General features: G+C 39.7%; 1 protein-coding gene across 1 annotated transcript; it reads left to right on the top strand.

Annotated features, from left to right (window-relative positions):
* The first annotated feature begins 10,053 nt into the window (after window positions 1–10,053).
* Window positions 10,054–10,911, top strand: LOC149817760 (uncharacterized). The gene has a single exon (XM_089986072.1). The coding sequence runs from the start codon at window positions 10,054–10,056 to the stop codon at window positions 10,909–10,911; it is 858 nt and encodes a 285-aa protein (XP_089842198.1).
* The last annotated feature ends 16,123 nt before the right edge of the window (window positions 10,912–27,034 follow it).

The following is a 27,034-nucleotide window of genomic DNA, read 5'->3' as shown; positions in this document are numbered from 1 at the left end:
TCTTGATTATTGGGAGGCAAAAGAGAACAACCACTATACATGATTTTGGGACCATAACCTAATTGTAACCACCTTATGGTCTATTTCTAATTCAGCTCATCATAAAATTGGAAATTAACACATGAGGGCACATGAGGTCTCTACACATAATAAAACCATACCATATGAGATATCATATGGCCTAACTGTTTGTGATCACTTTATGTGGGCCTTAACCTTAGACAACATATAATGTATGATTAAACATACGTAGGCCTACACAATTTATCTAACAGATGGAGCATAACCTTGCAAAGGCATCCAAATGAGCAGTTATTCTGAGAATGGGTCTTGCTCATGAATCTCATTTTAGGTATAAACCTACGCGAAGGACCCAACTGTATGCAATGGAAACACACACCAAATGAAGAGTTTAGAGTCTCATGGTGCTACCTAATCGTATGTTTGCAAGGTGCTACCCAATGGCTGGTGATAGCGATTTTGAGAGGTAGTTTACCACCTAGAGCATCCATTTTTGACTGGTTAGTGCTAAGTGGTAAGGTGAAAACATGACTATATACAAAAGAGCAGATTTCACATAGCCAATAAAAGTTTTTTGTGAGAAACAAAGAATCAATCTTCCAACTGTTTAGGAAGTGTACCCTGTTCAAAGACATTTTGCAGTGATCAGGGGGTGATGTTACATCTTTTTGGAACAACATTTCCCGCATTAGGGTGTTGGTAACAACATATCAAATAAGGGGGGCAAAAATGTTTGCACGCATGGTGGTTTGGATTGAAAGAAATAATAGGGTATTCAAGGGCGTTTCACAACAAAAAGGGGTCATTACTGCAAAGATTAGATGGGAATTCACAAAGATAATCAAAAGGAAATGACCTCAATCTGTTGGCTGAGACGTCACATGTTGAATTGTCTGTGACTGTGTGCTTCTGTTTTTTCGTTGTCCATTGTTATTTTTTTTAACAATAGAACATTTTTGTGTCACTGTTGTAAATTTGTAACCTTGATTATCTATGAGCCTGATGGAGGTCTATTGCTTTCACGTAAGGGAGGAGGGAGGTGATGGTCTTAAGCAGCCCGCTGTGCAGCAGAATTCAAATGCACGGACTGCCACTCAGACCATTCTAAGTTGGTTGGGGGATCAAAGATTGCATAGACCTGAATTGAAGATTATTGTTTCTCTAGTTTTTTGCAGTAGTTGTACTGATTCAGGTTTTTCTAAAGTAGCTAAATTAAAATGACTGAACTGTGACTTTGTTTCTCTTTTTTCTGTAGCTGCAAGTGATACCTTATCACTTCATGCTACTCTGTAATGCTTACTCCTTCCTATATTTTAATAATATCTTCTTTCTTTAAAAAAAATGGTCAGTTCTCTTTTGAGATATGATTCAAAAGTGAGACCTTGGGAAGTAGTCTACTTTGAAAACCAAAGATATGTTAATGGACCAACATGTTAGAAAATCGTGTGGGCCTACATACGATGAACCACATATTGTAAAACTATCTTGGGTTCAAGCCCAGTTTATGTGATCTAATCTGGTTGGGCTCTGTGATATCTCATATGGTATGGTACACCATGTAGAAAGACCTATTATATCTACAATTCTGTAATGGGCTAAATTGGAAACAAACTCTTAATCACATTAGGTTATGGTCTCCAAACCTTATATAATGACCTCCTCTTCAAGCTACCCATAACTAGAAAGAGAATTCAGTCCCTCTCTCATTAGGTTTAGAGAAAGAAAAAGGATTACGTATATAGGTTCTGGAAGATCATACCCATCATCAATCTACCGGAGTGCTTATGGATTCAGGTACGCTTCAGCATTAAGTTCTATTTTCATTTTTGCTTCAATGATTTTGTGAGAGCATGTATTACGTTCCTCTTTTGTTTTCTGTAGATTTCTAAATCCAATAATTGGTATCAGAGCATATATTCTCATTGAATCGTTGAAATACATGATCCATATATGTATTTTATTTTCAGTGGCAGCGATGATCCGGCATGTTCGGACTTGAGGCACAAGCAAAGAACGATCGATGCTCTTTCCTTGTGCTATTCATTTTTTTTTCCGTATGCAGGGAGGGGGCCAATCGGCCTTTTCCCCTCAGGTATTGCAGACAGGTGGGAGGGTTGATCGACCCTCCCTCTTGTGTATGTCGGATCACCGCTGGCAGACGGGATAGCTTCTTTCCCTTTTAGACTACCAGAAATAATAGACGGGAGCATCGTTTGGCACTCCCGCTTTCAGCAGGCCGGATGGGGACAAAGTTATCATCGTTCTGACCTCAGATATCTGATGAGGATTCACACCCTTTCCTGATAACCAGTTCCTTTTTTAGTCAAACAGGAGGGTTAATCGTCCCCCCCCACAAGTTTTCAGTTTTCTGTCAGGGCACAAGCAGAGGAGGGTTGATCGGCCCTCTTCACGCCATTCAGCTTCGCCCAGACAGAGGGAGGGCTGATCCAGCTCTCCCACTCTCGATCTAGATGGTGGAGGGGGCCGATCGACCCCTTCCTATTTCAGTTTTTGGTCAAGCGAAGGGCCGAAAGGCCCTTCCACTTCTCAGGCAACCTAGGCGGGGGTGCTGGCAGGGCCCCCGATTGATCACCCATGTCGGACGCTAGATGGTGCTCGACAACGATGGCTAGGCTTTCAGTTTGCCCAAGCCACCGGTGGGTGACTAGGTTTCAGGACCCGGTAGGTGTATCTGGTTTGCCTCATTCGTCGATCGGTGACCTAGGGTCGTCTATGATTGACGACAGCGGCAGGGGCATTTGGCTCAGCCACCATTGTCGGGTGGTTTAGGGTTGGTGACCATCCAGTGGAGTACCCTACCATCACCGACATTTTTTTCGGCCATCAGGGTGTTGGCAAGCAGTTTTCGACCATCAGGGTGTTGCCAAACCATCTTCGGTATGCTGGTCGATTGCCAGGCCAACACCATGTAAAGGAGTCGAATCGGATCAGTTCCCACCAAGTCGCGGGAACTGAACCAACTCAAATATAGGTTTGACTCTGCCCGGTCAGGTTCGACCTGACCCGTGAGTCAGGCCCGGTCGGTCCTGACCAGGTGAACCATGCCCTAACTTTTGTCGTTTCAACCATATGTGATTGGTCAATTTGGTTTTGAGCCGACTGACCCAAGGTCAGGTTGGCCTTTAGTCAACCGGATCGGGCTGGTTCGACATTCAGTCGAACACAGACTTTTTAGATCAGGAGGGCAACTGATCCCAGTTCAAACCCCATTTGGCTGTTGGGACTGAACCGAGTCATATATGAGTTGGGCCTGTTAAGACCTGACCCTTTGACTTGCTGCCTGCACCCAACTATGGTGAGTCTAACCCGTGTTGGGTCAGGCCGGTTTTGACTGTGCACTGTCTTATAAAAAAATGTATTTTAATTATTAAGGATTATAAGGCTATTTGGCATGCACTATGGGTCGTTTGATGGGCCTATTTTCAGTTACTTTTTGGCCCATGCACCTCGATGATTATGTTTTTATTTATGATCATATGCATGTGTAGACATATTTAAACATAGATATTACTTTTATGGGTCCAATATTCTAAATTGAATTAGTTGAATCAATACGTTGCCAAAGTAACCTTTGTTGTGTAGACTTGTTTGTTTTGGAATATTGTGATATATATATATATATATATATATATATATATATATATATATATATATATATATATATATATATATATATATATATATATATATATATATATATATGTTTGCAGCTCATGCGAATAATGATCATTCCAAAGGAAGATTACTATTTGGCTGAACTCAAATATATACTTTCAGTAATAAATATAGGACAATTATATGTTTTTTTATGTGAATAATGAGTCGGTCCAAAGAAAAGCTAGTCGTCTGACATGACTAATTGTCCATGTTTGATTATTGTATTGAGAGTATCATTTACAAGTTAACACTTCTGTTCAAAAACTAAGTGTCATTGTTGTGTTGGGTATCTTGTAATGGGGTTTACCACTATTTAAATATGTTGTTTTTGTTATTGCATGTAAAAATGTATCTTAATCGTAAACTTATTTGATCTTTATTCAGTTAATACCTTTGCTTCTACAATATCTGCAAATATTAATTCTATCTCTGTTTTGAGCGATTCCAATTTTAAGAACTGAAAAGAAAATGTCAAGATTGTTCTTGGATGTATGGATCTGGATCTTGCACTACGAGAATATCAACCACATGCTCTTACGGATAGGAGTTTTACTGAGGATAAAAAGAACTCTGAGCAGTAGGATCGATCTAATCGCATGAGTCTCATGATCATGAAATATGTAATTCTTGAAACCTTCAGGGGCACCATGTCTGAAGAGGTAAATGTCAAATGTTTTTCTGAAGAAATTGAAAAGTGTTTTGTAAAAAACAAAAAGGCTAAGACAAGTACCCTTTTTTCAAGTATTGTCTCAATGAGGTATAAAGGCAAAGAAAACATTCAGAAGTACATCATGGAGATATCCCATATTGCTTCAAAACTCAAGGCACTAAAGTTAAAGTTGTCTGAAGACGTACTTGTGCACTTGATTTTGATATCCCTTCCTGCACAACTCAGTCAGTTTAAGGTTAATTACAACTATTAGAAGGAAAAATGAACTCTTAATGAGCTCATTATATACTGTGTGCAAGAAGAGGATAGGATGAAGCAAGAAAAGACTAAGAGTCCTCATTTGACAGTAACCTCTAAGGATAGGTTTAAGAAAAGAAAAGGGCTAAGGAAGCTACAGTTGACCCTCAATCATAGAAGAAACATAAAAGACATCAGGACCCAAAGTTTACTTGTTTCTTTTGTAAATGGGAGGGTTGTATGAAGAAGGATTGTACAAAGTATCATGCCTGACGTGAGAAGAAATGTACGCTCCTTACTTTAGTTTGTTCTGAAGTTAATTTGACTTATTTTCCTGAACACACTTGGTGGATGAATTTTGGTGCTATCACTCATATAAGTGTGTCTATATAAGGTTGCCTAAGTTATCGACTGTCAATTGATGCTGAAAGATTCATCTATGTGGGTGATGGCAAAATAGTTGAAGTTGAGGCAATAGGGACATTTAAGTTACTTTTAAAGATTGGAAATTGTTTAGATTTGAAAGAAACATTTATTATGTCATCTTTTAAACGAAATTTGGTTTCTATTTCTATTTTGGACAAATAGGATTATTTTTGTTTATTTAGAAATAATAAATTTAAATTATTTCTTGATTCAAATCTTATTAGGACCAATTTTTTATCTACGGTTGATTATCTTTATTTGCTTAATATTTTTGCCTCATTTAATGAAACCTTATAATTAAGTTCTCATGATACAAAACAAAAATTAACAAATGAGAATTTTGCTTTGTTATGGAATAAGCGCTTAGGTCATATTTCTAAATAAAGAATTAAAAGGCTTGTGTCAAGTGAGATTCTTGATTCCCTTTATTTCACTGGCCTTCAAGTTTGTGTTGAGTGTATAAAAGAAAAACAAATGAACATAAGGAAATTATGTGCCGAAAGAAAAACAAACATCTTAGAACTAATCCATATAGATATTTGTAGACCCTTCCTTTCAGCTTCTTGAAATGGTCAACAATATTTTATTACGTTCATAGACAACTATTCTCGTTATGGGTACATATATTTAATTCATGAAAAAGTCTCAATCCCTGGATGTGTTCAAATCATTTAAGGCCAAAGTTGAAAACCAACTTAGCAAAAGAATTAAGGCTGTCAAATCTGACCGTGGTGGTGAGTACTATGGTAGATATAATGGATCAAGTGAACAATGTTCAGAGCTCTTTGCTAAATTCCTAGAGAAATATGAGATCGCCCCTCATCATACCATGTCAGGCACTCCTAACATAAATGGTGTTGCTTAGAGACAAAATAGGACTCTTAAGGACATGGTAAGGAGTATAATTTTATATTCTACTTTACTTGAGTCCCTCTAGGGAGAAGCATTAAAGACTGCAGCCTATGTTCTAAACAAGGTACCCTCTAAAGCAGTAACCAAGACCCCATATGAATTGTGGACAGGCCGAAAGCCTAGTATGAAACACTTTCATATTTTGAGATGTCCAGTTGAGGATAGGCCCTACAGGCCATATGAAAAGAAACTAGATTTCAGAACGATTAACTACTATTTTGTTGAGTATTCTGAAAGATCTAGGGGCTATAAGTTTTATGACCATATGAATAAGTCCTTTTTCGAAACAGAAAACACTTGTTTCTTTGAGGGTGCAGAGTTTGAGGAAAATGATAAAGTAAAAGACATTACTTTTGAAGAAGAGTCTCTTTCTCTTCCTACAGTTGCGGTTGACAATAATCAGTTTTTTATTCTTGGCATTGCTTTCACAAATCCGAATCAAGGCAATGCTTTAGATCTCCCTATCCAAAATCAAGCTTTTACTCTTGGAGTTCAAACTCAATAACCTCAAGAACCAGTGCCATTAAGAAAATTCACTAGAGAGAGAAGAAAGGCAATTTCAGATGATTATATTGTTTTTCTATAAGAACATGAGGGTGATATTGGCCTATGAGAAGATGATCCAATCAACTTCCATCAAGCCACACAAAGTTTTAACTCTCAAAAGTGGATTGAAACAATGTATGAGGAGATTAAATTCATGAGGGATAATGATGTGTGGGATCTTGTCCCATTATCTGAAGGTGTAAAACCCATTGGTTGCAAATAAATATTTAAAACTAAAGGGGATTCAAAGGGTAATGTGGAAAGATATAAGGTTCATCTTGTTGTAAAAGGATTTACTCAAAGAGAAGGCATTGACTATGCAGAGACTTTCTCTTCGGTTTCTATGAAAGACTCTTTTAAGATTATGATGACACTTGTGGCTCATTATGATTTTAGAGCTACATCAGATGGATGTTAAGATTGTATTCCTTAATGGGGATATCGATGAGACAATATATATGGTCTAACCAGAATATTTTGTCTCAGACGATGCCAAGAAAGTGGTTTACAAACTAAAGAAATCTATCTATGGACTTAAGCATGCTTCCTGTCAATGGTATCATAAATTTCATCAAGTTGTCCTCTCATTCGGTTTTGAGATGAATGTGGTTGGTGAATGTATATGCTATAAGTTCAGTGAGAGTAAATTTATTTTTCTAGTTTTGTATGTGGATGACATATTGCTTGTCAGTAATAATATAGACATACTGTACAAAACCAAGAGATTTTTGACAAAGAAATTTGAAATAAAAGATCTTGGGGTGCCTCTTTTGTATTAGAGATCCAAATACATTAAGACCGTTCTGAGGGTATTCTTGAATTATCACAAAAGAGATATATCAAAAAGATTTTGAAAAGATATGGCATAAAGGATTGCAAACCAGGGGATTCTTTTGTTGCTAAAGGAGACAAGTTTAGTCTTGCTCAATGCCCCAAACACCAGTCTGAAATTAAGGTTATAGAACAAATTTTCTATGCACCAGCTATGGGGAGTCTTATCTATGCTCAGGTATGTATGTGTCTGAATTTAGCGTACATTGTTGGGATATTAGGCAGATATCTTAGTAATCCAGGTATAGATTATTGAAAAACAGTCAAATGGGTTATGTGGTATTTGCAGATAACAAAAGGTTACATGCCCACATATAGGAAGTCAAATCAGTTGGAGATCATTGGGTATTCTGATTCTGATTTTGCGAGATGCCAAGACAGTCGAAGATCCACGTCTAGCTATATTTTTCTATTGACTGGGAGAGTTATTTCTTAGAGGAGTGTCAAGCAGACACTCATTGCTTCTTCCACTATGACAGCATAATTCATAGCTTGTTATGAGGCATCCAACCATGGGATATGGCTACACAATTTTGTCTTAAGGCTGCAGATTTTGGATAATGTTGACAGACCGCTAAAGTTATTTTGTAACTAACAACAAAAGTTTCTCGAAGTCAAAGTATAATGACATTAAGTTTCTTCTTATTAAAGAAAGAGTGCAGAATGGTCATATATCAATAAAACATATTGGCATAAACTCTATGATTGCAGATCCGCTTACTAAAGGTTTGCCACCCAAGGCCTTTCATGTGCATACTGCACGAATGAGTATTTTATCATTTTATGATATGCTGGTTTTAGTAGGAGTTTGTATTTGGATGTTTTATGATATAATAAAGTTGCTTTTACCACTTTGGTATAAAGTTAAAGTTTTGGTTTTATTCTGTACTCATTATGTTGTGATCTTACTAAAGGTTTCAGGAAGGACTAGTGGAAATAGGCATGTTTGATCACATTGCATGTAATTTTCATGCTTCGCATCCATACTTGATCCATGACATTTGGTTATGTCAATATATGTGATCATTGATGAGTCCAATTACGTTATTTGTAATAAAGGCCGCTTTGGTTCTATGTTGACACGATCAATCGATCAGATTGGTGAAGGCATCAATTGATAAGATAATATTTTTGATCTCATAAGGTTACAATGTGTGATTATAAGGTTACGTGTGTGGTTCAAGTGGGAGAATGTTAGAAAATTGTGTGGGCCAACATATGATGAACTGTACATTATAAGACTATTTTAGGTTCAGGCTTTGTTTATGTGATCTAATCCGGTTGGGCCCTATGATATCTCATATGGTATGGTACACCATGTGGAGAGACATGTTCTATCTACAATTCTGTAATGAGCTGAATTGAAGAAAGACTCTTAATCACATTAGGTTATGCTACCCAAACCTTATATAATGGCTCTCTCTTTAGGTTCTCCATAACCAGAAAGAGAATTAAGTCGCTCTCTCGTTAGGTTTAGAGAAAGAAAAAGGACTATGTATATAGGTTTTGAAAGATCATACTCGTTATTGATCTATTGGAGCACTTATGGATTTAGGTACGCTTCTGCATTAAGTTCTATTTTCATTTTTGTTTCAACGATTTAATGAGAGCTTGCATTACTATCCTCTTTTGTTTTGGGTGGATTTTCTAAATCCAACACAACAACTCATGGCCCCCTTTGCTTAATGGTCGGACATGTATGTATATATATATATATATATATATATATATATATATATATATATATATATATATATATATATATATATATATATATATATATATAAATAGAGAGATATTTCTTTAGAGTTTTGTTATCACTTTATTGTTATCGGCAGATATTGGATCTCGTTAGATTTACTTGATATGTTTTTGGAAAACATATACACTGCAAGCATTCAGAGTTACACGAAATTGCATGCAGTAATTAGATGTCTATTAATGCCCAAGATCTTGGCAAAAACGACAATTAAAGATATATTTACTAACAGATTCACGTGCACTTCGTACACATGAGCAGTATTGCATAAACCTTACACTTAGTTTTCTCACCACGAGGTCTCTCACTGAACCAGGTGAAGACAAATGATACAATAACTTTATATATACTAAAAGCAAAAATTAACTTTACTCTGATCAGTAATTACATCATTAATTACGACAGAAGATAAAAAGCTTACGACAATATTAATGTCGATCTAAAAAAACTACAGTGCAAGTCATACTTTCTCCCCTGGTGCAAGTAATAAAATATTAAAAGAATTGTGGATCTCGAGATCCATATATTAAATTGGTGCAGCCATATCATCAACAATACGCACCCATTTATTTAGTTCTTTGAAGCATCATCTGAGTTGTAATGCTTCTACGTGTAGCAATGTATGTTGGGTAGAGGAAAGACAAGGCATTCGTGGGTTGTCATCATTAGGGTTCTAGTACTCATTGTTCACATGTAAGAGAGGTCCCAGATGACCCATTTGGTCCACCTCATTTTGACGCTTAAAAAAATTGAAATGATTTCATACTTAATGGCGACCAATGGTAGACATGGCTGAGCACCCCTTTTGATACCCCACATGCTCATCTCACAACATGTTTAAATAAAAGATTCTATCTGTTTCCCAATGCAAGCTTTATAAGAAGGTCCAATGAAGTGTTCACCATCATCAATTTGGTACCATCACATTTTGGTGATGGTTTTGCCTTCACTTCCAAAGGAAAAGAAAGAGAAGATGGCAACTTCTGCAAAATCTTTCCACATTCGTTCCACTAGCTTTCCATCAAAATCCCACCCCAACTTGGTGCAAGTGCAAGAGTACCTTCATTTGGTTAAGGCTTGGGAAGCCTCCCCTACAAGGAAGGCACAATTAGCCACTGGACTTGGCCACTTCAAGGACTTGTACAGTTCCATCAATGCTTTTATCCAACTCCCTCTCACCCAACAGGCTCTATGTGGCAAAGAGAGCTTGGTGAGAGAGTTGTTGGATGACTTCCTCAGCTTATTGGATGTTTGTGGGATGGTGAAGGACTCCTTGTTGCAGTTGAGGGAGCAACACCAATCCCTTCGTTCCATGCTTCGTAGAGGTGATGCTGGTCTGGAAGCTGGCATTTGTGCCTACCAGTGCTCCAGGAAGAGAATGAAAAAGGACATGATCAAGTGTCTAAGATTATTGAAAAGTATGGAAAAACATGTATGCTCTTCAAATGACAACCTTGACATGGTTGATGAAGTCTTCAAGAATGCAAGGTCTGCTGCGGTTTCCATCTTCAGCAGCCTTAGCTCGACCGTCTCCGGTCGCATGGCAACACAATCCATCTTTTCAAGATTGAGATTATTGGGTTCCAAGGGCCATGAAAATCAGGAACGTGATCAAGATGACAGAAGTGAAATAGAGAGGGTAGATATGGCTATACTAGCACTTTATAGCCATTCATCCAAGACAGTGAAGAAGGACAATGTTCAAGATGCACAAAGACTGATGGAATCATTGGATCTTACCTTGTGGAAAACTGACGCAGAGTTCGAGGATGTTTTCAGGTGTTTGATCCAAGCCAGGGTCTCCCTCCTGAACATTGTTACAGGGTGTTGAGCTAGACTGATCGTCTGCTCAATTAAACCTTGGCATCTGCATTTTAGAGGATTGCTAAGGAATCCAATTGTGATTTTTGTATATTCACAAGTATATGAAAACTTCACCATATTAATGGCAAATTTAATTTCTTTTACTTATTCTGCTTTATAATGAGTGTATCAGAAGTTACAGGGATGTGTTTGGATCCAAAACTTCAGTAATTTTCTTGAAATTAGTTCGCTTACAGCTTGTTTTCTACCGTCTTGATGTTCTAATTGGTGGATGGAAGACACACAATTAGACTGTTGTATGCTTCCTTCAAAAAATAAACTGCTGTATTCGTGGCTTTCCACATGGAACTTTTCCGTTGAACTGTTCTATGAGATATAATGCTGACAGAATTTAAAAATCGCATATTTTGGTTGCCAAGATTTTCAAACTTTTATTTTGTAGGATTTCTATTAGTATATTTTCACAAAAAAAGACATGAAAAGTGCATTAAAATAATATAGTTGGTACACATTTTCAAAAAAAGGTAATTAAAAATTTGAATTAAAGGCCTTTTCTATCATATTTTGCTAATAAATAAAATATCATGAGATAATTCAAATTTTTATGATAATGAAGATATATTTTCAATATATGGTGATAATATGTCACCATGGCTCATAATATTATCATTTTTGGTAACAACCTAATTAAGGTGTATACAATTAAGAAAAGCCAAAAGAGACCAAAAGAAAAAAAAAGGGATGGACGAAGCCCAATTGACCCAATGAATAAGTAGGCGATAAACTTGGGAAAGAAGGGAACTGGTGTTATGATATTTTTTTGTCCTGATGACGTTTTAAATTTATTGCCATAGGCCTTTCAAAACAACAAATTTTAGATGAGTAGAGATCAAAGGAGAGGTTAGGTGTCATGGACACTAGCCAATAACATGACATGAGGCCCGCAAGCCCCACATGAGATGCTGTCATGTGATTACTGTGTCAAATAGCCATGGCACTTAGCAGGGTATCGGGATCCCCTCAATTTTTGCTGGCATTATTGGTAATCACATGGTAATGAAACCGATGCAAATGATGCAGACGATTCTTTAGGAATATGCCTGATAATGAGGAAGGCAGGTCAGGTCATATTGTCTGCGGGAAAAGTGGTAGATGCCTAACGCCAGCCTGCCACGAGCAAACACGTATTTTTGGGTTGTTTTTCGCAAATCTGATCCTGCAAATGCGTTCTACATGGCTGATTTGTTAGGGAACAATAATTGGATAATGTTTTCTCAATAAAAATATGATTTTTTAAGCCTTTAATATCTATAAAAATATGTCAATTTTTAAACCTTATAAAAACCTACCTGCATGCTGGAATCAGATGATTCAAGAGTTGATTCTTATAATTAAGATCAAACATGTAGAATACATCCCAATAGATTTAAGAAAAACATAGAAAAAACCTTTTTAATCCTGATAGGTCGACGGTAGGCTACAAAGTGGTAGGCAGCTACTACTTGTTCATTATATATGCAGCCCCATCTGTCACGGGCCTATTTCCTTCAATGGACCAGTGCGGCGCGATGGTCCTTCCTCACCGCCGCAAGCCTACTCGTCAGCTCGCTTGCCGATCGCGGAAGCTTGTAATCAGAGTGCAAGAGAGCAAGAGAGAATAGAGGGAGAGAAATTGCAATCACAAGAAGCAATCACAACGAGGGTGAACAAAAGAAAGCTCAACACATTTACTTCGTTCACAATTTTGCTCGCAGGCTATTACAGTTCAAGTATACGGGCTGCCTCTTCGGGGTATTGATTCACCTGAACCGGGCAGCTTACATCAAACTCAACAAAAGCAAAATAGACTCTAAGCGCAACTGTACACTGTAAGTCGCAAGGAAACATGCTCCCCCCTTCAAATCATGTGTCGTCCTCGGCGCCATCTGTTTCGTGGTAAGCCCTGACTTCAGTCGGGTTGCAGTTGTTCATTCGAAATGCAGGCTCCCACGTTGGTTCTGTTGTTTCCTCCCACTGCACCAAGTATTTCTTCGCTTGCCCCAAGTAGTTGACCTTGTGGCGAAGGATCTGACTGAGGTGCTTCTCGGCTCGTTGTGCTGCCGGGGCCCTCTGCATGATGGGAGCGCGTTGTGGCACACTGTGTTTCGGGTCTCCATCATCTGGATGGAACTGCTTGAGGTTGCACACGTGGAACACCGGGTGCACCTTGAAGTCTGTGGGCAACTCCAACTTGTATGCCAGCTTGCCCACCTTCTTTGTGATGGTAAAGGGTCCCTCATACTTCCTGACTAGTCCACGGTGCCACCCGCGGAAGATGCCTGTGCGACCAGGATATAACTTCACCAACACTTGGTCCCCAACTTGGAACCCTGCGGGCCGACGGTGTTTGTCCGCCCACTTCTTCATTCTCTTTGTCGCTTTGTGTAAGAATGCTTTCGCCAACTCATTTTTCTCGTGCCAGTTGCGAACAAATTGATAGGCGAAGGATGGCCTTCCCTTTTCTTGTGCGACAAGAGTGTGCGGGGTCAGTGACTGCTGCCCCATGGCTATCTCAAACAGACTGTGGCCTGAAGACTCGCTCTTCTGCAGATTGTAACAAAACTGTGTCACATCAAGAAGCTTCACCCAATTTTTCTGATTGGCACTAACAAAGTGCCTAAGGTACTGCTCCAGTATCCCGTTGATGCGCTTTGTCTGCCCATCTGTCTGCGGATGGAAGCTTGTTGAAAACAGCAACTCAGAGCTAAGTAGCTGAAATATTTCACGCCAGAACTTGCCCGTAAAGCGAGCATCGTGATCACTCACAATGCTCTTTGGTATGCCCCAGTGCTTCACCACATGCTTTACGAACAACTCTGCAGTCTTCTCTGCAGGGCACTCCTTGGAAGCTAGGATGAAGGTGACATACTTTGAGAAATGATCCACCATAACCAAAATAGAACTGAGGCCCTCTACCTTCAACAGACTAACAATGAAGTCCATGGAGATGCTATCCCAAGGACGTTCTGGAATTGGTAGAGGCTCAAGGAGACTGACATCCTTCTCGTTTGTTCCCTTATCTTGCTGGCAGATGAGGCATGTCCGCACATACCCCTCAATGTCGTCTCTCATCTGCGACCAATAGTGGCCGCGCTCAAGGAGTGCTAAGGTCCGCTCCTGACCAGAATGGTCGGCCCATAGTGTATCATGGCACTCCTTGAGTAGCTCTCGGTGAAGGCTTCCCCACCGTGGCACAAAGATGCGTTCCCCTTTTGTTACGAGGATGCCATCCTGTAGCCAAAATCGCTGAGTCTTTCCTGCCTGCGCCAGAGAAACAAGGTGTTGTGCAGTCGGATCTTGTTGTGTACCTTCGCGGATGCGGCTCAACAATGCACCCTCCAAATGCACTTCAGAAGGCTCCGCGCGCGTAGCTGCCAGTTTAACCCTACGGCTCAGGGCATCCGCCACAACATTGGTCTTTCCAACCTTGTACTCCAAGGCAAAGTCGAACTCAGCCAAAAACATCTGCCATCGAGCTTGTTTAGGCGTCAACTTCTTCTGCGTCTGAAAATAGCTCGTGGTCACATTGTCTATCTTGACGACAAACTCAACACTTAAAAGGTAGTGTCGCCAGGTCCTGAGGCAATACACAATGGCGATTATCTCATGTTCATGCACTGTGTAACGCTTCTCTACATCTTTCAGCTTGCGACTCTCATATGCGATCGAATGACCATCTTACATAATAACTCCGCCAATGGCAAAGTCTGAGGCATCCGTGTGGACTTTGAAGGGTCTTGAATGATCAGACAGTCGCAGCACTGACTCCCTCACTAAGGCTTTCTTCAAGCCATCGAAGGCAGCTTGGCACGCTCCTGCCCAGAGCCATACCCGATTCTTCTTTAACAAATCTGTGAGGGGCGCAGTAATGAGGGAATAATCTTCGATGAAACGTCGATAATAGTTTGTCAAACCAAGGAATGACCGCAATTCTGGCACTTTGCTTGGCAGAACCCATTCTTGGATGGCCCTTATCTTCTGCCCATCCATACGCAGCACACTACACCCCACAACGTGGCCAAGGAAGCTGATCTCCTTCTGCCCGAAGAGACACTTCTCTCGTTTGACACAGAGGTCATTCTCCTTCAGCACCTGAAACACTGTTCGCAAGTCCCGACATGTTCCTCCATGTTGCTGTTGTAGATTACGATATCATCCAGATAGACTACCACAAACTTGTCTAAGTAAGGGTAGAAGATCTGGTTCATTAAAGTCGTGAACGTGGTTGGAGCATTTGTCAACCTGAATGACATTACTAGAAATTCGTAAGCACCATAGCGGGTGACACAAGTTGTTTTCGGCTCATCACCTTCGGCAATCCTCACCTGCCAGTAACCCGATCGCAGATCTAGCTTGGAAAATATACGGGCACTGCCTAGCTGATTGAACAAGTTCGCTATCAATGGCAATGGGTACTTGTTTTTCACCGTGACCTTATTCAGAGCATGGTAATCCACACATAACCGTTTAGAGCCATCATGTTTCATTTGGAAAAAGGACTAGAGCACCAAATAGGGCTTTTGATGAACGAACAATGCCTGCGTCCAACATCTTGTTTAGCTGCCTGCGCAGCTCCTTTAGTTCAGCTGGCCCCATACGATATGGAACCATTGCGAGAGGCTTCGCTCCCGGGGTCAACTCAATCTTGTGGTCGACCTCGCGTCTTGGCGGAAGACGCTTTGACAATTCTAGAGGCATCACCCCCCGAAACTCCTCCAATAGTGAGGCTAGGGTCGGCGACACTGCTGCTTCTACCTTCCCTTCATCTGCACGCACTGCAACTAAGAATGCCTGCTCCACATGCTTGACACTCTTCTTCAGTTGCATTGCCGATAACACTGAAGACTTGTCTTTCTGCGTAAGACACTGCACTGTGTGGGACAGGTCTGACCCCATAATCGTCAACGTGTTAAACTTTGGCAGCATCATAACATTTTGGCTTCGCAGAAACTTTATACCCAGAATCACCTTGAAATCGTCCAGGGGCACCATAGAGAAGTTAGCTTTGCCGACCCAACTCCCCACTTGAGTAGCCACATCTCTTGCTTCACCAAGGATGGGCTTGGCCTCATAGTTTATTGTTTTGATAGTCCTCTGCTTTGGCCCAGTTTTCAAGCCCAACCGCTCTGCCTCTTCCCGCGAGACAAAGTTATGTGTGGCCCCGGAGTCTATCATAGCTAAAGTAGACTTTCTATTTATAATGACTTCCATGTACATAAGTTCCTTACTAACCTGCATGTTTTTCGCTGCACAACTTCTAGTTGCGTTAATCGATCGCATGGCCCCCATCCTTGGTTGCATGGTCTAAGTGTCACTGCATTTAGTATCGTTGCTTTCTTCCCGTGCAGCATTGGCTTGCCCGTCGTCCTTTACAAGGCGCTTTGGGCATTGTCTGGCGATATGTCTATCGCCGCAGAACCAACATGTCACAACCACACCCTTGTTGCTGTTGTTATGCTTTGTGAAGTTCTGCTTCTTTTCGGATTGATGGCATGTCGACGCCTCACCTTTATCATTGCGTTGCTCATCCTTCTTGCCTCTGTGGTCAGGCTTCTTCCCAACTTTGGTTGATGGGGTGAAAGGCTTGCGCTGAGTGTCAACTAAGCGCTCTGCCGCCACATATGCATCCTTCAAAATACGGGGGTTACTTCTTTTCACTTCAGATTGTGCCCATGACTGAAGTCCCACAATGAAGAGCATGTCATCTTCTGGCATGTTAGGTATCTCCAGCATAAGCTTCTGAAACGTTCTGACATAGTCTTGCAACAAACTAGTGTGTATGAGCTCATGAACCATCCGGTAAGCCTGCCTCTGCGCATTTCTTGGCATGAAGTAGTTGCGCAACTCCACTTTGAAGTCATCAAAGGTGTCTATCACACATTGACCCCTCTCCATGTCATTATGCTTCCGCCTCCACCAAGCGATAGCATTTCCATCAAGTAAGGCCGCTGCAGCCTTAATCCTCAGATCTTTGAGGGTCACATTCTGGATATCCAAGTAGTCTTCTACTTGGAACAAGAAGTTCTCAATGGCCTTGCTGTCACGAGAACCATTGAATTTTGCGGGTCTTGGTACATCAATCCTTGATGGCCTCTCACCATTCCCGCCATTTAGGGTCACCGTTCGTTGCAACATACGGTTCTTCAACTGAGGCTCCCCTACTTCAGTCTACAAGTCGGCCACTATAGTCATCAATGAAGTGACCTGCCCCATTAATAAGGATACATGTTCTTGCAGGCTCACCACCACATCATTCAGTCCATTGAATGATTCACAGGCGCGTGAAATCGCTTCATCATGCGAAGTCACCTCTTCCACCAGCTTGTTAACAGTTGCAGCCAACTCTTCTTGGCCCCGAGGTGAACCCATCTCCTCAGCTTCAGCAACTGCCTTGCCTTTGGTGTTGCGCAAGTTTTGATAAGGCGCCATGATGTCTTGCTCACAAATCGCAGTCTGTCGGCGTGTCTGTCGACACCAACTCCGGAGTCCCTTCTCCAGCACAAGAACGGGCTTTGATACCACTTGTCATGGGCCTATTTCCTTCAATGGGCCAGCGCGGCGCGACGGTCCTTCCTCACCGCCGCAAGCCTACTCGTCAGCTCGCTTTCCGATCGCGAAAGCTTGTAATCAGAGTGCAAGAGAGCAAGAGAGAATAGAGGGAGAGAAATTGCAATCACAACGAGGGTGAACAAAAGAAAGCTCAACGTATTTACTTCATTCACAATTTTGCTCGCAGGCTATTACAGTTCAAGTATACGGGTTGCCCCTTCGGGGTATTGATTCACCTGAACCGGGCAGCTTACATCAGACTCAACAAAAGCAAAACAGACTCTAAGCGCAACTGTACACTGTAAGTCGCAAGGGAACGCCATCATTGGCTATATTTAATCACACTTGATGGGACGTGCAGAAGAGCCATTATCACAGTTCTCATGTGAGTTTTTTCATGCCCCTACAAACTTGACGGAACTTTCAAGATCCATGATTTCTCATTTGATTGTTGGCCTCCGACCAATTTAATAGTTATGCCTAGACAAATAATTTTTTTCTTTATTAAAAAAGGTTTGTTTTAATGATCAGTTCTAATAAAATATTATTCCACAAACTAAGAACATATTTTTACGCAAATAGAGAACAACATCTTATTTCTTATGGAATACAATTACAAAAAATAAGAGACATATATTTATACAAGTTCAAAGGAAAAGCACATAGTCATACACGATTGTTATATCTCCATCAAATCAGTTGGGTTATCACGATATCCCAGCTGGATATCTTATCTCTATATATCTGCATAAGAGGATCATGATAATTCTTATCATGGTCTCAATAATATCAATCTAACATGCTCCCCCTCAAGTTGGAGCGTGGGGATTGATGACGCCCAACTTTCTCTTGAGTTGAAAACTGATTTCATCCCAATGGCTTGGTAAACATATCTGCGCATTATAAATTTCTCAGAACAAATTGAGTTTGAATTGAGTCATTTTGAATTTTTTCTCTTATAACATGACAATCGATCTCTATATGTTTAGTGCATTCGTGGAACACCATATTTGCCGCAATACGCAATGCTGTCTGATTGTCACATAACATCAACATAGGTTGGGGATGCTTGATTCATAAGTCAGTCAATAAATATTTCAACCATGTTAACTCACAACTTGCAAGCGCCATCGATCTGTACTCTGCTTCAGCTGACAATCTTGATATTGTTGTCTTCTTCTTTATTTTCCCAGATATTGAACTTTTTTCCAACATGGTGCAATAACCCAAGGTAGATTTTTGAGTTTTGAACATGATGACCAATCTGAATCACAATAGACAGACAATTGAAGTTTGCTATCAGATGACAAGAGTATGCCCTGGCCTAGCTTTGACTTAAGATATCATAAGAGCCTTTGTGCTTCATCAAGATGTGGCCTCCTTGGTGTATGCATAAATTAGCTTAAAATATTGATACAATAGGCTATGTCAGACCTTGTAATGGTGAGGTATATCAATCGACCCACTAGTCTTCAATAATAAGTCAGATCATTCAATGGTTTTCCTTCCTCTGAATTAAGTTTTCTGTGTTGTTTCATGGGAAAATCTGACGGCTTGTCCCCCAAGTACCTGTGATCTCCAATGATGTCCAATGTGTATTTATGTTGTGATAAAAAAATGCCTTTACTAAATCTTTCCACTTCGATTCTCAAGAAGTATTTGAGTAAGCTTAGATCCTTGATACAAAAAGCATTATTTAGATTTACCTTTGGTTGACTAATTATTGAAATATCATCTCCAGCAATGATGATATCATCAATATATATGAGAACAAATATACATCCATATTTTATGAAGCAAGAAAACAATGAATAATTCACCCTAGATTGAGTAAAGTCAATCCCTTTAAGAAAACTTGAAAATTTTGCAAACCAATTTCGAGATGATTTTTTGAGGCCGTAAATGGATTTGTTGAGTTGACAAACTCGCTGCTCTCCCTATCGGTGAAAACCAAGAGGTAGTGTCATATAGATTTCATCGTCAAGATCACCATGTAAAAATGCATTATTGACATCGAATTGATGGAGAGCCTAATGTTTGATAGCGACTACGACCAAGAGGCATCGAACAATGACGAGCTTAGCGATGGGAGCAAATATTTCATGATAGTCAAGACCTTCAACCTGTGTATAACCTTTTGCGACAAGGTGTGCTTTGTACGCTCAATTGACCCATTTGATTTATACTTCACTTTGTAGACCCATTTACAACTGATGGGTCATTTACCTGGTAGAAGGTATGTAACTGTCCATGTATGGTTGCCTTTAAGTGCGCAGATTTCGGCCGTGATGACTTTCTTCCAATGATCACACCCTATGGATTTGACAAAGGTTTGGGGTATAGGGTTTTTGGCAAGAGCTACTAAAAAGGCATAGTGAGATAGAAAAAAATTATCAAAAGTAATGAGAAAAAGGATATATTGTACCTTTTTGGTGAGCACTCATAGCTTCTGATTGGGGCAAGCAAAATGCAACATAGCATTTATAATCCTGAAGATGAGAATGTGGAGCTTTTATCCTGGAGGAACACCAAACAGGAATAGCGGATCCAAAAAGTGTCAAAGGAGGACTCAGAGAAGATGGAGGGATATAAATAGGTGGTGATGGACTTGGACAATTTTGGAAAATCGATATATTATCCTGAGTATCAATTATTTGGAGTGTATGGGAGACATCTGATAGAAAATCAGACGATGAGGTGTAAGACGTCTCTAGAGTTAGATGGCACACATGAAGCAGATTAGAAAGGAAAAACGTGTTCATAAAAAATCATGTCTCTGTTGGTGAAAATAGCATGGGACTCAAGATCATATAAACGGTAAGCAACTTGTCCATATGGATATCCAAGGAAGACGTATTTTCTTGCTCTACTATCAAATTTGTGGGAGTGATGAATATTATGAGCATAACACAAGCAGCCAAAAATTTTGAGGTGTTGGTAATTTGGGCTTTTATGGAATAAAATGTCGTGTGGGGATTTTTCATTAAGGGTTGTGTTGGGAACATGGTTTATGGGATATGTGGTTGTCATAATACATTCCTCCTAGAATTTTATAGGGAGATTGGCTTAAAAAGTCAAATCCCAAGCCATGTTAAGAAGATCTTGGTGCTTGTGTTCCACCACTCCATTTTGTTAAGGGGTATATATACAACTGTGTTGATAAAGTATACTCTGATTTTGAAAGAATGTTTGCATATCGTTTGAAAAAAATTCGCTCTCATTATCACTTCTAACCTTTTAGATTTTGGTTTTGAATTAGGTTTTGATCATTGAAAAAAAATCTTGGATAAGAGAAAAGGTTTCAGATTTATAACGCATTAGGTATAGCCAAGTAGAGCGAGAGTAATCGTCTATGATGGTTAGAAAATAATATGCACCGGATAAGGATGGATTTTGATATCCTCCCCATAAATTAATATGGATGAGTTCAAAAATTAAAAAGTATAAGATTCATTAGTGAAAATGACATCACACTGTAAATCTTTAGTCAACTTGATAACATATATCAAATTGTAGTTAAAATTAGGAACATATAAGACATCAATAAGAGATATTTGTGGATTTATGTTTGCACTGCCAATGTGAGTGACTGGAGCAAATAGTCTGGTGGGTAATTCTATTGGTGGACAAACGATGGTTTATGAAGAATGTAATAAATTCAGGCTAGAAGCTATGTGGTTAGTAGCCTCGGTGTCTATTATCCAACATGAAGAATAAGATAAAAAAAAATAGAGTTTTGCCTGCTAAATTGGCTTGGGGTTCCAGTTTACCTTGTGTCATGATGTTTATGAGATGTTTATATTGTTCAGGTGTGATATGTGGTAGGGCAGCCTTCTCCCTTGGCATTGTTGAATTCACCCTTGCACTTTGTGTATTGTGCAGAATGTGATTAGAAGATGTGAGCAGATTAGGGTGTGCTAACTAAGAATTTGATCTGGATAAAAGCAACAGACCGATCAGCTTGAACTGCAGTAGATTGAAAAAGAACAATAGTCGACCTGCAGTAGATTCGCGGTGGAACCCGACCTTAGAGCAAAAAGAAAAAAAAATACTCTGTTGTTGGACTAAAGAAGCAGAAGTCGGATTGGAGGTTGTTGTTCGGGTCATTTGGGTGCTCCCAGTCCCAACAACTTTTGGGGTGGGAAAAAGTGGGTAGGATGAGGAGCCTCATGACAGCAAGTGGGACACTTTCCTGACGTGGGTGAGGGAGGAGATTCGTCTAATCACACTTAATCACAGTGTTAGGAACACGATATCTGGTGTTCAAATCAACTACGAAAGAGCAGAACTTGGTGTTTGCAGTGAAAACTGCAGCAGCGATATCCACTAAAAATCAATTGTGGAAGAGCATAACTTAACGTCTGCAGAGTGGAAACTGCAGCAACGATATCCACTAAAGATCAATTGTAGAAGAACAAAACTTAACGTCTGCATAGATATCCACTGGGGCATAAAAAAAAACTGCATCATTTTACGAGTTTTACAGACCCGATAATCAACGAATTTACCTGCTAAAACTGCAAAAAAATAGAGGAAAAAGATAACTTGATCACAGTGCTGCAGGAATGCCACCTGCTATGCTGATAAGCAGATTCACGAACATCAAGTGATTTAACTTGTTCATGATTTGAGAAAAATATTCTGTAGTATTCCTTCTGTTGAACCACAATCCCTTTTGCATAGCAGGGTGATCAGGTTGACCTTTGCTTTGATACCATAATAAAATATGATTCCACAAACTGAGAATACAGTTTATGCAAATAGAGAATAGCATCTTATTTCCTCTAGAATACAATTACAAAAAATATGAGACATATATTTATACAAGTTCATAGAGAAGACATATTCTCCATCAAATCAGTTGGGTTATCACGATAAGCTTATCATGATATCCCAGCTGGATATCTGATATCAGTAATATCGATCTAACAAGTTCCCTTTGTGATTCAAAAGTGAGACCTAAGGAACCAGTAAACTTTGAAAACCAATGATTACGTTAATAGACCAACAACTCATGCCCCCTTGCTTGCTTAATGGTCGGTTATAGAGAGAGAGAACCCCACTTGATCGAGTATTATATATATAATATATATTGTAATAAAAATATTTTTTTAAAATTAAGCGGGTTAGAGTTTGGGACTTTGTTACAACATTAATATCTCAATAAAGAATAAAAACCTTGTCACAACATTACTGTCTTCGCAAATTATACTGCAAGTCACACTTTTCTTCCTCGTGCAAGAAATTAATTAAAGGAAACGTGAATCCCGAGATCCATATACTAAATTGGTGCAGCCGTACCACCAAAAACATGCACCCGTCTATTTGGTTCATTGAAACATCATTTGAGTTGGAGTGTTTCAATGTATAGCAATGTAGGGTAGACGAAAGACAAGGCACTCGTGGGTTGTCAATTTACATCAGCAGGGTTCCACTTGTTGAATGGCAACCAAAGGTAGACATGGCTGGTAGACCACATGCTCATCTAACAGCATGTTCCAATGAAAACCATGGGTGCCATAATATTTCTTTCCAGGGGCGCAAGGCCATTGAGTACTGGCAACGCAGTGGTCGCTTTTGTCATCTCGCTCTTCGAGATTGCAGCATCCCCAAGAGTAGGGTCCATCTGGTGCAGTTGGCCATCCACCTGCAATGAAGAAGTTGCAATTAACATAGTGGCTTTTGTAAATCACAATCTAAAGGTGTTCTCAAAAGGAAAATATATGATTTCCTGAATATATTTACAAAGAATCAATGATCAATAACAGTCAAAATTGCTATTATGCATATTTCCAGAAAGCATAGCTGCTTGTTTAGCATGCTGATGTGCCATATCTGTTGCAACTAACAGAACGCCCATGCTAATGTGCCATGGATGACTTTACAATCTAGGCCATGGTTTCATGCAAGAAATTAACATGACCCATAAAGAAAGTTCAATCTTGAACACCAAGATTAGCAATCCTCATCATGGGTTTAATCCAATATGCGTGAGCATGGAATTGGTGTAGCCATTTCAGTCAAAAGAAAAAAAAAACAAAAAGAATTGGTGTAGCCAGATTTGTCTAAGCAGGAGTGACTTAATCATTTTTGTTTCCCCTGTTTCATCTTCTTTTCATACCTGTTGTTTGATGGGATGTCTGACCAAGGAAGTCTGCAATTTCTCTTTTACGAGTGGCGTCATCCCCTGTAGTGCCGAAGCCACTAAATGCTTTAGCGGCCATAATGAAGGCATTATAAGTGTAGAATCCTTTAGCAGGACAAACCGCATCGTTCCGATGCAACAGCATTTGGTTGAAGGTAGTCTCTGAAATGAGAGAACTCAAATCACTGCCACAACCAGTGCACTGGCTCTGGCACCCTTCTCCACAGTAATCACTCGTGCTGCCGCAGTAGCCCCACTTGCTGCAGCACAGTCCCCCCTGCACACAGAGCACCCCCTGATTGACGACCACATTGCTGTGCTAGTGCACACAGGGCACCTAGTAGCAGAGGAAGGAGTAACAATGGCAAAGAGAAGAACTTCATGACAGAAAGATGAAGATGGTGGAAAGGAGAAGGATCTCTGAGGAGGAAAGAATTTATGTTATTCTTCCTTGGATGAAATTGATGGAAGGGAGCATGTATAAATAGGCACCCTCTCTTCAAATATGTGCATTACTTAGAAGGATATATATTTGCTGATTTCTGTAGTATGTATAATCTATTTGGAAAACCATGGGTGGAAAGTTGTATCCACTCAAATCTGTCCACATAGATGCATTCAGCATAGTTTGTTTACTATATATGATTTTTTTTTCAAGAAATTTTGGTACATTCTGAGCTGTTGACTTTTGAAACCCTTGAAAAACTTGCTTACATATTGTTATCGCATCATCCAAAACCTTTTTTCTATTAAACCAACTAAGCTGTGTTCAAAGGACAGATTTTTTTGGAGGTTCCTGACCGATCTCCCTATCTCATGAGCAGAGAAGAAGCGCATCATGATATGGCAGTTCTTCTTAGAAAGGAAGGGATGGATATTAGTCATTTCTAAATGGCAGCATTCTATGGGACACCCACTCTTTAACGAGCAAGAAAAGGTAAGGTGAAACAGGACATCAAACTGTCGAACTAGTGAAGGTATCCCGAGACATCATGGACGGTCACTCTAAGCTAATAATTTTTCACCCAAAGGCGATTGGCCTAGTGGGGTGGGGGCCTTGGCTGCTAGACGATCAGTCAAGGTTCTATTCCCATGGGCATCATCCTTCTGTGCAAGCTAATACGAAGCATAGGCCCCGGGGGCAGGGGTCCTAGCCTCGAAGTTTTACGCAGCTGGCATGACGACTGTAGGTATTGCAGGGTGAGCCAGCGTGACCAGGTCTTCGTGGTTTCTTCGGGTTATAAATTAAAAAAAAAACTAATTTTTTTTTCAGGGATTCCGGAGGTTGGGCCTTCTATTGCAGTCAAGCTCCTGTAAATCACATCTGTAAGGTTAGATTAACAAAAAATTTGAAAAATGGCATTTTGTACCATATTGCATGTACAAACAACTGTTGCAAATGTTTGTCCTTAACAAGCTTGATTGACTTAATAAGAGTTACTAGGTGGTTGGGGTTGCACTCCAGATCAAGGTCTCAGCTAGCCAAAGCAAGCCCCATGCAAGTGTTCTATCTTTTGAGTGCAACCAGATGACTGAATCAGCGCATTAAGCGGTCCTGGTTGGCTCCCAAACAAGAATTGATCTCGCCCGATTATGAGAAAAAGATTCTCATTTGCCCTTTCCTCGCATGCAAACAAACATGAAAAAATTTGACGTGATTTGAAATCACATTTGGGTTGGGGGTGAATTTACTCACATATCATGTGAATCCAAATCACGTATTCTACGTTGTGATTTAAAATCATATGACTTCGCGATTCCATCCAATCACATGAGATGCAAGCAAACCTGCCCTAAGTCAGTTTCTTCCCAGTGATGTTGAGTAATTTCTGGATCCTAAAGAACGTGCCCTGTACTAAATTAATCAAAAGCACTAAATAAGTGTCGACTTATATAGGCGTTGGGAAAGACCCACAAGAGAGTGCATACTAGTGGAATTCACGTCCAGTATTCCCATGGTTAAGAAAAAGAAAGAGAGAGTATTAGTATTGAATCCATTTTTTTGTTTTTTCTTTTATTCTGTATAATAATTAATACAAAACATTTATATATAATACAAAATAATTAAAATAAATTTCAACCGAATTTCATGTTAAACATGGTGTTGCACATCATTTATCGAGTCTAGTAAAATAAAAAATTTCCGACTCACATTCAGTTATGTTATTGAAGGCTTCATATATGCAAATCATAATGATCTTTTTTATATTAAATATTTGGTTCCTGTGTGAAAGAGAGTGCATACTGTTGCACGCACGGCTCATGTTTGGCGTGATCGAATCTTTTAACTGGTTATAGACAAGAACATTTATTGTGAGACGTTATTTAGAGAGAGTCCCTCTTGCAAACTCAGCAATGTCCAACCATATCATGCAGGTTAAAACTCTTGCCATTTGGCTCCGTTGAAAACTTGATTCTTTTAAGAGTTTTTTTTCCATAGTTGCCAAGTAATGACTTGGATACGACAAGTGATCCGTGAAGTAGAGGCAAGGAAGCGAGCGTTAAAAAGTAGTATGAAGCAGGAAGCAGGATACCGCTGTGAAGCGATTATGTGAGTGCATGAAAAACGAAAAGAAAAATGAAGCACGAGCTGAAGCAAATGAGAAATGACCTCAACACAAATATAAAATAATATAAAACCAACATTTAAGCTAGTTACAAAAAATCAGAATTTTCTACAACAACAACTATGCCTTCATCCCAAAACAATTGGGGTCGGCGATATGAACCAAAAAAGAAAATCATTCTGGGTCTTCCACATGAATCCTTCTCTTCCAATCATTTCTATTCAATGTCATGTCCTCGGTGAGGTTCAAAGCATTCATATCCTTTCCTATCATCTCCATCCAAGTCTTCTTAGGCCTACCCCGACCTCTTTTAACTAATATATTTTCTCATTTCTCCATCCTTTTAACTGGAGCATCATTAGGCCTTCACCGAATATGTCCAAACCACCATAAACGATTCTCTCTCATCTTATTTTCAATGGATGCAACGCCTACCTTCTTACGTATCTCTTCATTTCGAATCTTATCTTTTATTGTATTTTCACACATCCATCTAAGCATACGCATCTCAGCTACACTCATTTTTTGAATATGATGTCTCTTGGCAGCCCAACATTTCGTACCATATAGTAAAGCAGGCCTAATTGTCATCCTATAAAACTTTTTCTTCAACCGTAATGGCATTCTACGATCGCACAACACTCCAGTTGCACTTTTCCATTTCATCCACCCAACCTTTATCCTATGATTTACATCTCCATCAATTTCTCCATACTTTTGAATGATAGATCCCAAATATTTGAAACAGTCATCCACCAGTATTTCTTACTCACCAAGCTTCACTACACTCCCATCACTACTTCGTTCCTTACTAAACCGACATTTAATAT

This window comes from Nuphar pumila, chromosome 13, assembly GCF_984573655.1.
Source record: "Nuphar pumila chromosome 13, dmNupPumi1.hap1.1, whole genome shotgun sequence".
Taxonomy (NCBI): domain Eukaryota; kingdom Viridiplantae; phylum Streptophyta; class Magnoliopsida; order Nymphaeales; family Nymphaeaceae; genus Nuphar; species Nuphar pumila.
Note: the sequence above shows the minus strand (reverse complement) of the source record. Positions and strands in the feature narration are given on the sequence as shown.